General features: G+C 42.2%; 1 protein-coding gene across 5 annotated transcripts in view; it reads left to right on the top strand.

Moving 5' to 3' along the window:
- Window positions 1-15,677, top strand: part of mmel1 (membrane metallo-endopeptidase-like 1) — a 144,321-nt gene that overhangs the window by 57,301 nt on the left and 71,343 nt on the right. For all 5 annotated transcript variants that reach the window (XM_063033037.1, XM_063033038.1, XM_063033039.1 and 2 more), the window contains exons 3-5: window positions 6,853-6,912; window positions 11,769-11,930; window positions 13,575-13,655. In XM_063033037.1, coding sequence (XP_062889107.1) covers window positions 6,853-6,912; window positions 11,769-11,930; window positions 13,575-13,655 — 303 coding nt within the window. The remainder of the gene's footprint in view (window positions 1-6,852; window positions 6,913-11,768; window positions 11,931-13,574; window positions 13,656-15,677) is intronic.

Genomic DNA, 15,677 nt, shown 5'->3' with positions numbered 1-15,677 from the left:
TCAGAGAGTGGTGAATGCCTGGAATGTGTTCCCTATTATGGTGGTAGAGGTAAGTACATTAGAGGCTTTTAAAAGATATTTAAATAGACACATGAATATGAGGGAGATGGAGGGATATGGACATTGTGTAGGTTGGAGGAATTAGTTTTAGAGGGGGTTTTGATTTACTTTTTAGCTGGTTCAACACAACATTGTGAGCTGAAGGCCCTGTTCCTGTGCTGTACTCTTCTATATTCAACAACTGAGCTTACTCATTTGACATGAGTTGGTTGAGGAATGAAAATTATCCAGACAGCTGGAAATCATTGCTTTTCTGCAAATTTTCTCATTGATTTTGTCACCAATTGAGCCAAGCTGTCAAGATAAAAAGAACCTAAAACCAAAGCAGTCTGATTTTAAGGGTGCATAACTGATATATTGGAGATCTCAAGGCCAGAAAGTATAGAGAAAACAGTTTCACACTTGATTAACTTTGACGTAGCCTGCATGAATAATGACACTTTGGGTATTATTTCTTTGCCGTGTCTCTTTTTGGTCCATGGCATTAATAAAAACAATTAATCATATCATCAATCATATCTGACACCCTACTTTTTTACTTTTGACAGTTTTATTACTCTGGCATCTATTTGTCTAATGGAATAACTTGGTCTCCTTTCTCTAGAGGGCTTGCAATATATTTTAATGTCTGTAGATAATGCTTAAGATTATTATTAGCTTTCACAAACTATTGTCCCGATTTTCTCAGCAATATGCATTCCTCATCAAACTTGTTAAAGACGATTAACAAGTTATCCAACTGACTTGCTGCTTGTGGGATCTTGCACATCCAAAATTAAGTCAAATGTCTTAGTATGCAAGTTGAAAAAATGTTTCATTAATTTTCTTCATAGAGGTTTCTAAGATTATGAGAGGCATATATAGAGTAGACAGGGAGTAATCTCCTTCTTTCAGTTCCTCTGTCTCCATCGCATCTGCTCTCAGGATGAGGCTTTTCATTCCAGAACTAATGAGATGTCCTCCTCCTTAAAAGAAAGGGGCTTTTCTCCCACCCCCAACAAGGCTGCGCTCAGCCGCATCTCTTCCATTTAACACAAGTCCATTCTCACTCAATTTTCCTGCCACAATAGCAGGAATAGGGTTCCTCTTGTCCTCACCTATCACCCTAGTAGCCTCAGCATCCAGCACATAATTTGCCGTAACTTCCACCATCTCCAACGGGATCCCACTACCGAACACATCCTTCACTCTCCCAACCCCCACCACTTTCCAATTTCCGTAGTAATCGCTCCCTATGTGACTCCCTTGTTCACTTATCCCTCCCCACCGATCTCCCTCCAGGTACTTATCCTTGCAAGCAGAACAACTGCCACACTTGCCCCTACACATCCTCCCTCACTCCCATTCCCTGATGAAGGGTCTTGGCCCAAAACGTCGACCATTTATTCCTTTCCATAGATGTTGCCTGACCTGCTGAGGTCCTCCAAACAGGGAGTATCTTTTTCCCAGGGTAGAAATGTCTAATACCGGAGAGCATGCATTGAAGGTGAGAGGGGATGGGTTCAAAGGTGATGTGAGGGGTATGTTTTTTACTCAGAGAGTGGTGCATACCTGGAATGTGCTGCCTGGTATGGTGGTAGAAGTAGATACGTTTGTACATTAGAGGCTTTTAAGAGACGTTTAGATAGGGACATGATGTGAGGAAGATGGAGGGATATGGAAATTGTGTAGGTAGGAGGGATTAGTTTTTGGGGGCGTTTTCATTTACTTTTTCGCTGGTTTGGCACAACATTATGGGCCAAAGGGCCTGTTCCTTTACTGTACTGTTCTATGTTCTATATGGATATAATCACTGGATTGCTGCCCATGCCACACACCAGTGATGGCAAGAATAGGACGATTTAACTGATGAATGCGTGGCTGAGGAACTGGTGCAGGGGACAGAGTTTCAGATTTATGAATCACTGGGATCTTTCTGGGGAAGCTACGACCTGTACAAAAGGGATAGGTTACACCTGAACTCGAGCGGGACCAATCTCCTTGCAGGCAGATTTGCGAGAGTTGTTCGGGAAGGTTTAAACTAATTTGGCAGGGGGATGGAAACAGAAGTGATGGCGCCAAGGATGGGGTAGTTGGTTTACAGACAAACACAGTGAAACTGCTAGCACGGCCAGGCTGATGATAGGGCAAAATTGCAGTCAACAAGATGAGTTGCAATTCAAAAGGTGAACAAAATCGAAAAGGGCGAATACAAGACTAAAGATGTATCAGTCTAACAGTGGAGTAGAGCGAATTATAGAGGCAGGAGAGAGGAGTTGGCCAAAACTGATTGGAGAAGTACACTGGCAGAGATGACGGTAGAACAGCAATGGCTGGGATGTCTGGGGCAATTCGGGAGATGCGGGGTACATACATCCCAAAGGAGAAGTATTCTAAAGGCAGGATGACACAACAGTGTGGCTGAAGAGAGAAGCCAAAGTCAACATAAAAGCCAAAGAGAGGGCATATAATAGAGCAAAAATTAGTGGAAAGTTGGAGGATTTGGGAGCTTTTAAAAACCAACAGAAGCCAACTAAAAATGTCATAAAGAAGGAAATGATGGAATACGGAGGTAAACTAGCCAATAATATTAAAGAGGGTATCAAGACTTTCTTCAGATATATAAAGTGCAAAAGAGAGGCGAGAGTAGGTATCAGACTGCTGGAAAATAATACGGGGAAGTATTAAATGGGGACAAGGAAATGGCGGCCTGACTAAATAAGTGTTTTGCATCAGTCTTTACTGTGAAAGACATCAGCAGTATCCTGGAAATTCAGGAGTGTTAAGGGGCAGATGCCTGTGAAGTTGCCAGTACTAGGGAGAATGCTCTTAGGAAAGTGAAAGGTCTGAAGGTAGATTAGTCAACTGGACCAGATGGACGACATCCTAGGGTTCTGGAGGAAGTGGCTGAAGAAATTGTGGAGGCAGTAGTAATGATCTTTCAAGAATCAATTGATTCTGGCATGGTCCAGAGGACTAGAAAATTGCAAATGTCACTCCACTCTTCAAGAGGGGAAAGAGGCAGAAGAAAGAAAATTATAGGCCAGTTAGGCTGACCTCAGTGGTTGGGAAGATGTTGGAGCTGATTGTTAAGGATGTGGTTTCAGGGTATTTTGGAGGCACATGATAAAATGGATCGTACTTTGCATGGATACTTTGCATTTAAGGGAATCTCTTGCCTGACAAATCTGTTGGAATTCTTAGAAGAAATAAAAGCAGGATAGACAAAGGAGAATTGGTGGACGTTGTGTACTTGGATTTTCAGAAGGCCTTTGACAAGGTTCCAGACATGAGGCTGCTTAAAAAGTTAAGAGTCTACGTCTTACAGGAAAGTGCCAGCATAGATAAAGCAGTGGCTGAGTGGGAATAAGGGAGCCTCTTCTGGTTGGAATCTAGTGACAAGTGGTGTTCAACAAAGGTCTGTGTTGGGAACGATTCTTTTTACATTATATTTCAGTGACTTAGGTGATGGAATTGATGGCTTTGTGGCCAACTTTGCAGATGATATGAAGCTAGGTGGAGGGACAGGTAACATTGAGCAAGTAGAGAGACTTCAGAAGGACTTAGACAGATTAGGAGAATGGGCAAAGAAGTGGCAAATGGAATACAATGTCAGGAAGTGATTTGATAGAATAAATAAAAGGGTAGACTATTTTCTAAATGGTGAGAAAATTCAAGCATCTTAGGTATAAAGGGACTTGGGTGTCCTCATGCAGGATTCCCTAAATGTTAATTCACAGGTTGAGTCTGTAGTAAAGAAGGCAATGGTGTGGAAGGCAAATGCAATGTAAGCATTCATTTCGAGAGGACTGGAATATAGAAGCAAGGATTTTATGCTGAGGCTTTTTAAAGAAATGTTGAGGCTTCACTTAGAGCATTGTGAGCAGTTTTGGGCTCCTTTATGTTAGAAAGGATGTACTAACATTGGAGAGGGTTCAAAGGAATTCACGACAATGATTCTGGGATCGCAAAGATTGTTATATAAGGAGCATTTGATGGCCCTCAGCCTCTACTCATTGGAATTGAGAAGAATAAAGGGTGACCTCATTGAAACCTATCAAATGTTGAAAGGCTTCAATACAGCAGATGTGGAGAGGATGTTTCTTATGGTGGTGGAGTCCAAGACTAGTGGACACAGCCTCAGAATACAAGGATGTCCATTTAGAGTTGAGAAGGAATTTCTTTAGTCAGAGAGTGGTTAATCTATGGAAGTCATCACAGGCAGCTGAGGAGGCCAAGTCATTGGGTATATTTAAGGCTGGGGCGATAGATTCTTGATTAGTCAGTGTATGAAGGGATGCGGTGAGAAGGCATGAGATTGGGGCTGAGAGGGACAATGGATCAGCCATGATGAAATGGTGGAGCAGACTCACTGGCCCAAATGGCCTAATTCTGCTCTTTAATCTTATGGTCTTATGTTAATGAACACAGGGAACAGTAGCATTGAAGATTAATTATAATACTGGCAATTCAGGACCAGAAACAGAATGTGAACTGAAAATTTGCCGTGGCAGTTTGGATATTTCAATTCAGTTAATTAAGTACATGGAATTAAATTAGAATCAATTATGGTGACCATGGTGACCCTGGAACTACAAAAAATTACATCAGGCTCACAAATGTCCTAAGGAAAAGAAAGCTGCTGTTATTAGTCAGTCCGGCTTAACTGTGGGTTCAGACCCACAGCAACGTGGTTAACCGTTAACAGCCCTCTACAGTTCCAAACCTCCATCAACATAATGCAGCTGGTCTACCTTGCATCCGCTGAGGCACTGCACTTAGACATGATGAGAACTCCACGGAATCCTGCGACCGCCCAGTACACATTATTTCTGACAGCGCCAGTAACATTACTAACTTCATGTCAACTCATATTGTACTGTGTATTGTACCTTGGTCCCAGAGGAGTGAAGTTTTGTTGAGCTGTAAACATGTATATGGTTGAAGTACAATATACTTGAACTTGAAACTCACCACATCCTCGTAATCAGCTCAGGACTTGCTTCAGTTGAGAGAAATGTTTCACAAATCATACAAATCCATCTTCTTCAGTCTTCATCCAGAATCCCTCGCCGTGATCACTGGATAAATCCAGCAAATACGAATAGCCATTCTACAACATCCTAACTTGGAAATACTGCTTTCCGTTCTTCATCACTGGGTTAAAATTTTTGAATTTCTTCTCCAATGTACTGTAATTTTAACTTCAACTTAATGATTGCAGCAGCTCAAGAAAGCACTGATAATGACAAATGTTAATTGGGGTGGCTGGCCAATATGGGCAATGCAGAAATATTTATGTCCCATGAGGGAATTCTTTTAAAACAATCATAAAACCTTTGCAGTGTTATTCTGACTTAATACATAATCTAAAATCAGTTCAGAAAACAAATGTTCTCATTTCCTGTGAGACTAAAATATAAAGGTAAAATTATTTAAGTAAAAGAATTATGCTGGGTGGATTTCTTGTATGGGAAAAACCTGATTGGCGATCTGGGATTCATTTGCTTACTTTTATTATCTGCACAATTTATTTTTTTTCTCTCTGCACATTGGTTGTTTGACAGTCAGTTTTTATCTTAATGGGTTCTACTGGGGTTGTAGCTGCTTATAAGGAGATGAATCCCAAGGTTGTATAATAAATGTACTTTGAACTTTGAATTTAGGATGGTAACTGAGCAGTTGTAGCAAAAAGAATAGGAAGGAATGTTGGAAAATGTGCCCTTGATGGATAAAAATAGAAGTGACATGATAAGAAAATAAACAAACCCATTTTAATGGGCTACTTCATTCTGCTGTCATAATGCCAAGAAAAAGTATGCTTGTCCAGTGTTTAAAACAAACCATGTTAACTTTCCCTTGATTAGGTTGGTTTTATTGAACTTCCAAATGTTTTGGAGAGTCTAAGAAAGGGGATAAAACTGAAGAAGGTAAAAAAAAATCCAAAGTTGTGAAAATGCTGGAATAATAATTTGTGTAATGATTAGACATAGTGTTATTTGGCAGAGGGAAAATCTATAGGCCGATGTATTTGGTACTCAGTAGAGGTACATTTTGAGGAATTTCAGACGGGGGTAGTGCTCAAATAACTGTTGACACATACAATGAGAGGGATCTTGGAATATCGCTTCCTACGATCATTGCACCACTTTTTCCTCACTTATTAAATACTTTGGAAATGTAATCCCTTCTGTACAAAAGTCTTAGGCACATACAGTATATACAGCTAGGGTGCCTAAGACTTTTTGCACAATACTGTAGTGATTTTATGTATTGTGCTGTACTGCTGCTACAAAAGCAAAAAATAAATTACATGACATAGTGAGTGATGATAAACCTGATTCTGATATGAGCTTGTATTGTGAACTGAGAGTGGGAAGCGGGTAGGGAGAGGGGAATCATGGTTGGTAAAAGGGGAAGGGAGAGGGGAGGAAGTGGGAAGCACCAGAGAGATGTTCTGTAATGATTGTTTGGAATCAGATGGTCTTGCCTGGTGTCTCAGGGCTGGGTATGTCTGCATTCATGCCATATGCTGCCCCTGGCACTCCTCTGCCACCTGTCCCAAACTCCTCCGGCAGCACCCTACCTTCACAATTTCCAATATCCTTTTCTCCCACCAGATTTATAGATAAAATTGAAAGATGAAATGTGCGTTCTTGAAAAACTCTGTTTTTTTATGGAGGACAGGAGAAGTTACGGTTGACGGATGCACGGGATGTGATCATGTCTTGTATTTTTCTCTGTGTCTTTTGCTTTTCAAACAGAATAGATATGACAAATGCCTGACTTTGTTATTTTTCTCTTCGTCCTCAGGTAAACAATTCTCTGGTAGCACGGACAAAGTGTGCATGACTGCAGGCTGTGTGGCAGCCGGTGAGTGAAGCCCAGGGCCCTCCTGTAAATGAAAGAATATTTTGTCGTGACCCTATCCATATTTGAATACCGTTTCAAGTTCCAAATAGTGGTAATTACTATGGATTGCATTTTCTTAATGTCAATAATGTATTCAAAAGGTAAACCACAAATTATGATATGAGATGTACAATTCCTCTTTCCATATAACTTAATCCGTGGAGAAAATATTTGGGAAAATAATAAGTGGTGGTTATTTACTATAGCTGACTCCTGGAAACATTCACTTAAAATGGGGTCATATTTGATCTATGTTGGCCTCAACTCTTTTGTGTTCAAATATTTATCTACCTTCACCTTAAATATGCCTAAAGGTCTGATCTCCACCACCTTGTGGGCCTAAGAATCCAAGATATGCACTACCACACTGAAGAGGTCGTTTTGCTCTTCAGTAACTCAGTCAGCTTTTTGATAAACAAATTCAATTTGTGCTAATGCTTGATCTTCTCCCGTAGTGTTGCCATTACTTTAGTTCGAGTAATTATAAAATGCCCATTAATTCCATATCTCTCTGTGCCCTGCTCGTTCCAGTAATTGTCCAGGTGCCTCTCAAGTTGTTAATGTTTATGCTTCTGTTAATCCTTAGTCAGCTCATTGCGCATAACAAATACTCTTTCTGTAAAGAAATTTGCTCCTCAGATCCTCCTTATACCTCTCCCTCTCACTTTAAACACATGTCCTCTAGTATTCGACGTGCCTACATTGGAAACACTATCAATGCCTCTCGTAATTTTATATACCTCTATGATGTCAGTCCTCATCCTGCTTATCCCCAGTGAAAACAGAGCTCTCTTATCCTCTCTCTGATAACTCAAGTCCTCTAGACTCGACAATATTCTTGTGAATCTTCTACACCATCTCTAAATTAATCATTTCCTTCCGACAGTATGCTGACTAGAACAAATACTAACTAATGTTTTGTACAGTTGTAACTGGACACCCCACATTGATAATTCAGTACTTCAGCCGATGAAGACCAGCATACCCTATGCTGTCTTCATTGTACTGTTCATCCATTGACCTATTCTCGACGAACTATGTATATCTGCAGTACTCTGCAAAAGTTTTAGGCACATGTATATAGCTAGGGTGCCTAAGATATTTGTACAGTACTGTAGTAATTTTATGTATTGCGCTGCTGCAAAAGACACAGATTTCATGACAGATATGAGTGATGATAAACCTGATTCTGATATGGGTCTCTGTTGTGGACTGAGAGTGGGAAGGGGCAGTGAGAGGGGAATCATGGTTGCGAACAGGAGAAGGGAAAGAGGAGGGAGTGGGAAGCATCTGAGAGACATTCTATAATGATCAATAAACCAATTGTTTGGAATCAAATAACCTTTACTGGTGTTTTAGGGCTAGGCATGTCTACACCTGCACCCCTCCCAACCTCACCCTGGCACTCCTTCTCTGCCACCAGTCCAAAAAACCCTCCTGTGGCACTCCCCCCTCACTATTCTCATCATCCTTTGCTCCTGCCAGATTTACAAACTCACTGTCTGCTCCAGTTGGCTCTGCTCACACTGAATCTCATGTGTTTCAAATTTCCAAACCAGCCTATCATGTGGAACCTTGTCAAAGGCCATGCTGAAATCCATATAGACAACATTTACCATGTTGCCCTAATTAATCCCTTTGGGCATCTCGTCAAAAAGCCATGCAGACCATGCCCAATCACTCCTTGCTCTTCCAAAGGCAAGTAAAGCCCATTTCTCAGAACCTCTTCCAATAACTTCCCTATCACTGATATACAGCTCAATCACCTGTAGTTTCCTGCTGTCCTCCTTAAGTAAAGGCATATCATCTATTCAAACATGAGGAATTCTGCAGATGCTGGAAATTCAAGCAACACACATCAAAGTTGCTGGTGAACACAGCAGGCCAGGCAGCATCTCTAGGAAGAGGTACAGTCGAGGTTTCAGGCCGAGACCCTTCGTCAGGACTAACTGAAGGAAGAGCTAGTAAGAGATTTGAAAGTGGGTCGGGGAGGGGGAGATCCAAAATGATAGGAGAAGACAGGAGGGGGAGGGATGGAGCCAAGAGCTGGACAGGTGATTGGCAAAAGGGATATGAGAGGATCATGGGACAGGAGGCCCAGGGAGAAAGAAAAAGGGGAGGGGGGGAAACCCAGAGGGTGGGCAAGGGGTATAGTGAGAGGGACAGAAGGAGAAAAAGGAGAGAGAGAAAAATAAATAACACATGGGGTACGAGGGGGAGGTGGGGCATTAGCGGAAGTTTGAGAAGTCAATGTTCATGCCATCAGGTTGGAGGCTATCATCTATTCTCCAGTTTCACCTATGATGAATGAAGATGCAGAAGTCTCTGCCAACACCCCAGCAATTTCCTCTCCTGCTTCCCATAACATTCTAGGCTACACCTTGTCAAACCCCGAGGATTTATCCACCTTTGTGTTTCATGGCCTCCCTGGTAATGTTGAAATGCTGCAGGATATCCTTATTCCCTCTCCTGAACTCACTAGAGTCTAAGTCCTTCACCACAGTTAATACAGCCGAGGGCTACTCACTCCCTCTTGTTCCTTGCATAGAACATCATACCAATCCTAAAAGGGACATACTCACTCCCTGGCTGCCTTTTTACTGTTGATATGTTTTTAGAATCGTTTAGAATTCTCTTTTGCTTTATCTGCCTGGAATATCTCCTAATTTCCTTCTTAAGTATACTCCTACATCTCCTGTAGTCCTTGAGGAACTCACTTGATTTCAGCAATGCTAGATATATGCTGAAGCAACACACACAAAGTACTGGAGGAGCTCAGCAGGCCAGGCAGCATCTACGGAAAAGAGTAAGTAGTCCACGTTTCGGGACGAGACCCTTCTTCAGGGCTGGAAAGGAAGGGGAGAAGTCAGAGTAAGAAGGTGGGGAGAGGGGAGGAGAGGAAGAAGGTGGCAGGTGATAGGTGAAACCAGGAGAGGGGGAGAGTGAAGTAAAGAACTGGGAGGTTGGTTGGTGAAAGAGGTAAAGGGCTGGAGAAGGGGGAATCCGGCTGGCATTCTGGCGGCACAGCACTGACAATGTAGACAGACAGGATGCAACGTCTATGGTCCCCAATGAATGGAGCGCCTCAGCTGTCTTGAGACTCATACAATTATGTCCACGGGTTCCACTGTGCTCGGCCATTGACATATCATCCACTTGCCTAGCGTCACTTCCTAAGTGGAGATCAAGGGTAAATCTTTCGTTAGCAGAGCCATCTATGTATTGCTTCAGAAGACTTCCTGCATATATTTATCAAAATCTGCCCTATTTAATCCCTTAGCACAAAGGCAGCCCCAGTTAACATTAGAAAAACTTAATATCACCAGCCATTACATATTTGCTCCTCTGATTTCAATTGACTATGGGGAGAGGGGCTATAGTATGCATCACTCACATATAACCCACTCTTCCCATTTCTGAGTTCTGTCTTTATGACTTCAATGGGCGTCTCCCTCCCTCTACCCTCAATCCCCCTGAATATCTCTGTTGTGAGATGTTCTCCCTAATCAATAATGCAACCCACCCCTGCTTCTTCCCTCGACTGCTGTCATGCCAAAAGCCTCAACATCCCAATACACCAGGGGTTCCTAACCTGGGGTCTATGGACCCCTTGCTTAATGGTATTGGCCCTAGCATATAAAATGTTGGAACCCCTGCAATGCACTGAGCTATCATTCACCATGCTTCTGTAATAGCTGGAACATTACAGTACAATGTGGAAATCCATGCCCTAAATTTATCTGCCTTATCTTAAGGCTTTTGTCCTGTCCTGCCCACTGGACTTGTTTTCTTTAAGCTTTATATGTGCTTCAACTCTTTTGCATGAGATTACTGCTTTGAGTCCTACTCCGCTACAAATTCAGTTTAAACCCACCTGAGCAGCACCAGCGGATCTCCCTGCAAGGATATTGGTCCCCTTCGGTTCAGATGTAACCCATCATCCGTTCCTCTCTGTAAAGGTCAGCTTTGCTCCAGAAGAGATCCCAGTGGTCCAGGTAGCTGACGTGTTCCTGTCTGCAACATTTCTTCAGCCATTCGTTCCTTTGCCCTATCTTCCTATTCTCGTAAGCAATTGGCACAGGGAGCATTCCTGAGATTAAAATTCAAGAGAATAATCTTTTTTAAACCCTCCACATATCTTCTGATATTCATCCCGCTTCTCACCATCTTGTTAGTACTGGTATGGATCACACCTTCTAGCTGCTTATCCTCCCCTCTCAGAATGTCCTATACTTGCTCCGAGATGCCCGTTCAACTCAATTATATGTTAAACTTGCATTGTGAAGCCTCCAAGAGGACTTCAACCTTGTCGTAGGGTTTGGGGGTTTATGTGTCTCAATGACCTGGAGAGCTACGTTGGCTGGAGTCAGGGCCTTGTGCTTTGGCTCTTGGTAAGGTCACCCATGCCAAACAGGTCAAAGGGTAGAGGCCAGACTAAGAGTGGTCCACCGACCCTCCAAGTTCAGGGCTTCAGCTCGGGCCTAACAACCCTGACTGGTCAAAAAAAGACTGTGATGCAAACGGCAATGAAGAATTCTTCTTTATCTGTGTGCAATGGTATGTACAGACAGAAATGGTGGATCATTATTGTTGCCCCAAGCACCAGCAGTGTAACGGGCAGTAAGTAAGATACATTGTGAAGAATTCAAACCCAGTGAAAAAAATATATCTTCTAATTACAAACTAATTTAAAATACTAAATTTCTGATAATTTTGTTTAATCCATTATTGTTTTTAAGTGAATGTACAGCCATGGACACTAATGTCCTAGTTATACATATGGTGTATAATAAGTTATTGTTTTTTCTCTTTTTAAGCTGCAAGGCTAATCCAGAATATGGATGCATCTGCCTCACCATGTGAAGACTTTTACAAATATGCTTGTGGGGGTTGGCTGAATAGGCATATCATACCAGAAACCTCCTCTGGATATAGTATCTTTGACATTGTGACATTTGATCTGGAAGTCGTCCTCAAAGGTAAAGAACAGAACTAGCTGGGGTGGGTGGGGATAAATAGTAATTAAAAATCTCTGCTCATGGTGTCGTGTGGCATAATAAATCGGCCATGATGGAATGGTGGAGTAGAATCGATGGGCTGAATGGCCTAAATCTGTTCTTATATCTTATGGTCTAATGTCTTACATCTTGAATCTGGACTTTGCTGCAGGGCACCTCAACTACATAAGTGCCTTCAAATATGAGACAATGAAAATTAAGGGATAGGCAGTTTGTATAAGACTGGAGTGTTTTTTTTCATCAAGGGTCAGCTTTATTCACCATATACATTTACATGTATTAGGAATTTGCTGTGGTGTGTTGGCGTGACATGCAACAGAAAAAGACAACTTTCAACAACTAAAGAATAAAGAGTTACATAAAAATAAAGTTAGAGATTAAAGTACAGATATGGAATAAAATATGCACAAATACTTATAGTATACGCCAGTATATATTTACAATGTAATCAGCATTATAAGACGTGGTTTAAAGAGTTTACAGTGCAGTGATGGGGTAATAGATAGAGGGGGTGGGGTTGGTCTATCTAAAATGGTTGATCAGATTAACTGCTGGGGGCTGGGTGGTGGAGAGAAACTTTTAAGATGGCGTGAAGTTTTTATTTTAATAGTTCTGTAGTGCTTTCCAGAAGGGAGCTTTTGGAAAATGATTCTGGAAATGTTTCGTCTGGTGGGGAACTGACAAAGTTTGACAGCCTTTCCATTTTAATCCTGCATTCTCTCCCTCTCAGGCAAGTGTGTCAACAGGTCACTCCAAACAGATTTGCTCTAGTGGATTATATGTGAGCAATGATCAACCTGATTCTGATTTGGGTCTGTATTGTAGACTGAGAGTGAAAAGGGGCCAGGAAGAGGGGAATCATGGCTGGGGAAAAGGGAAGGGAAAGAGGAAGAAGTGGGACATTCTGTAATGACAATAAACCAATTGTTTGGAATCAAATAGCCAGCCTGGTGTCTCAGGGCTGGGTGTGTCTGCACCCCGGCCCTCGGCACTCCTCTGCCACCTGTCCCACATCCCTCCTGCGACACTCCTCCCTCACCATTCCCAACATCCTTTGTTCCCGCCAGATTAACGAACTTGCTCTCCCCACCACATTGACAAATACAGTACTGTGTGCAAAAGTCTCAGGCACCCTAGCTAAAGTATATATGTGTCTAAGATTTTTACACAGTACTATATACTTATAAATTTTAGTTTCCAAAGCTTTTCCTTGTTAGATTACACTGTAATTTTTTCTGTCGATACATCCAGCAGTTGCATCCATGCATTTCTTCTAACGTTCTCACTCGGATGTGTAGCAAGGAGAAATCCAGTAGTACAGCTGTGTAAAAGACTACAACATCCTCCAGTTCTACATTTATTAACCCAGATGTTTCAATAGTGCAAACGGGGCTAACTGTGCTGATATTAACTTGCAACTTTTTACTTATCCAGTCATATTAATTGCAGCTAGAGTGCAATTTGCGACTAATACTTTTGGTTAAGAGCGATCTTCATTTTGATTTTGGAGATGCAGAGATGTAGATCTGGAATGAGCATCTGTCACATAAGATCACATCACTGATGTGTTTAATTTAACTCTTGCTTTATTTCTCTCCCATTCAGGTGTCTTAGAGAGACCAGATGACAGAGACCGTGATGCTTATCAGAAAGCTAAACAACTGTATAAATCCTGTGTAAATGACTGTAAGTTGAATTTCTTTGCATCTTAAGATTTTTAAAAAAACATTAGTGTACTGAGTAAATTAGCTATCTTAGATGCATTGCAGTGTAGTGCTAATATAGCGGCAGTGGTCAGTTTCTTGTTTTCTGCCCATTACGCCGCTGCCATTTATGGGATCAATGAAGGTCCTCCATCTCTGGCGGTGTTCAGGGCTTCCTTCATCATGTCAGTAGCTTCCTCTCAGTTTACACTACTGTCAGTTATGCAAGTCCTGGGTGGAGACTCCGGAATACAGTCACCCTCAGCTGCAGAAGGATTCTCCGCTGCTGCTTCCGTAATAATTTTGTTTTACCTGTCGGGGTTGTTATCCCTGAGCTGAACCCCCGCACCTGGAGGACTGGTGGACCACTCTTAGTCAGGCCTCTACCCTTTGACCTGTTTGGCCTGGGTGACCCTACTAAGAACCAAAGCATAAAGCCCTGACTCTGGCCAACATAATTCTCTTGGTCACTGAGGCACACAAGCCTCCAAACCCAATGGTCCTGTTGGAGGAGTGATCAGTCACCAGGGTTCAATTCCCATCCACTGTCTGTAAGAGTTTGTATGTTCTCCCTGTGACCTCATGGGTTTCCTTCAAGTGCTCCATTTCAATGGTTCAGTTTAATATCAGAGAATGTATACAGTATACAACCCGAAATTCTTACTCTTAACAGACATCTTTGAAACAAAGGAAAGAACCTGAAGAATGAATGACATAAAATGTTAGAACCCCAAACCCCACCCCTCCCCCACACACAAACAGCAGCAAAAACATCAACCCCCCCCACCACCCACTGTACAAGCAGTAACAAAGCCCCCAGAGACCGTGATCTAGAGTCCATCAAAAACTACTGTCCATCCCAACACTTCGACATCTCAGACACGCTCTCTCTCTCTCTCTCTCTCTCTCACTAGCGAAGGACAGAGAGATATTGCTCGTGCAACAGCGACGGGGGAGATGATATTACAATCTGCTATGTCGCTTGTCCGTATTCCCCTGCCCAGCAGACTCTCCCTCACCATTGACGTACGGGTCAGGGTTTGTAAGATTTGGCATGCTATGTTTCAAATGAAAAAAAGTGTAAAAAAAAATTCAAAATGCAACATTGGCACCAGAAGCGTGGTGACACTTGTGGGCTGCACCTCAGCACATACCTGGACTGTCGTTGATTGCAAATGATGCATTTCACTGTGTCTTGTGATGTACATGTGGCAAATAAAGCTAATCTATAGATTTATTAAATGCATAGAATAATTCATTTTCTTTTGAACATCACCTTTGGCTCAATGATTTTTAATCTTTAATCCTCCCCTCACCTTTTTTTGGCACATTGGGTGGCAGCATTGTCATTTCTTAAGCGTTTGTTTGTTCTACGAGGGCGAGTTGCTAGCTTCATGCTCAACCCAGCATGGACGGAAAGCATGCAAGGAGCCGGGTGGATTCGAACTCGGGACTTCTTGTTCGGTGTGGATACAGTGGAGTCCAGTGGCATTTTTTCTCCTAAGGAAGAAGGTTATGGGTTGAAGTCTGATAGCAAAGTAGTCTGTAAGTGTATTAAGAGAAAATTCGTAGCTAGGGAGCGGGTAGGTCCCTTCAAGGATCTAAAACGAGAAAATCTGCAGATGTTGGAAATCTGAGCAACAAACGCAAAATGCTGGAGCAAGTCAGCAGGCCAGACGGCATCTATGGAAAAACATACAGTCCACGTTTTGGGCCGAAACCCTTCGGCAGGACTGATCTATGTGTGGAACCACATAAAATAGTGAGGTCATAGATGACTACTTTAGTCTCTATTTACCATGGAAAAGGACAGGAAAGCTGGTGAGTTCCAAGGAAGGAACAGTGATATCCTGAAGCACATCAATATCACAAAGGAGGAGGTGCTGTGAGTCTTGAGACATGTTGCTGCCTTGTCAGCATGAAACTGACTAATCTCTCTGACCCCTCTCATTAACAAGTCATTTTCACCCACAGAACTGCTGCTCACTGGATGTTTTTTTTTGTT

This window comes from Mobula hypostoma, chromosome 25, assembly GCF_963921235.1.
Source record: "Mobula hypostoma chromosome 25, sMobHyp1.1, whole genome shotgun sequence".
In the NCBI taxonomy this organism is placed as follows: Eukaryota; Metazoa; Chordata; class Chondrichthyes; order Myliobatiformes; family Myliobatidae; genus Mobula; species Mobula hypostoma.
This window is presented reverse-complemented; position numbering and strand designations above follow the sequence as displayed.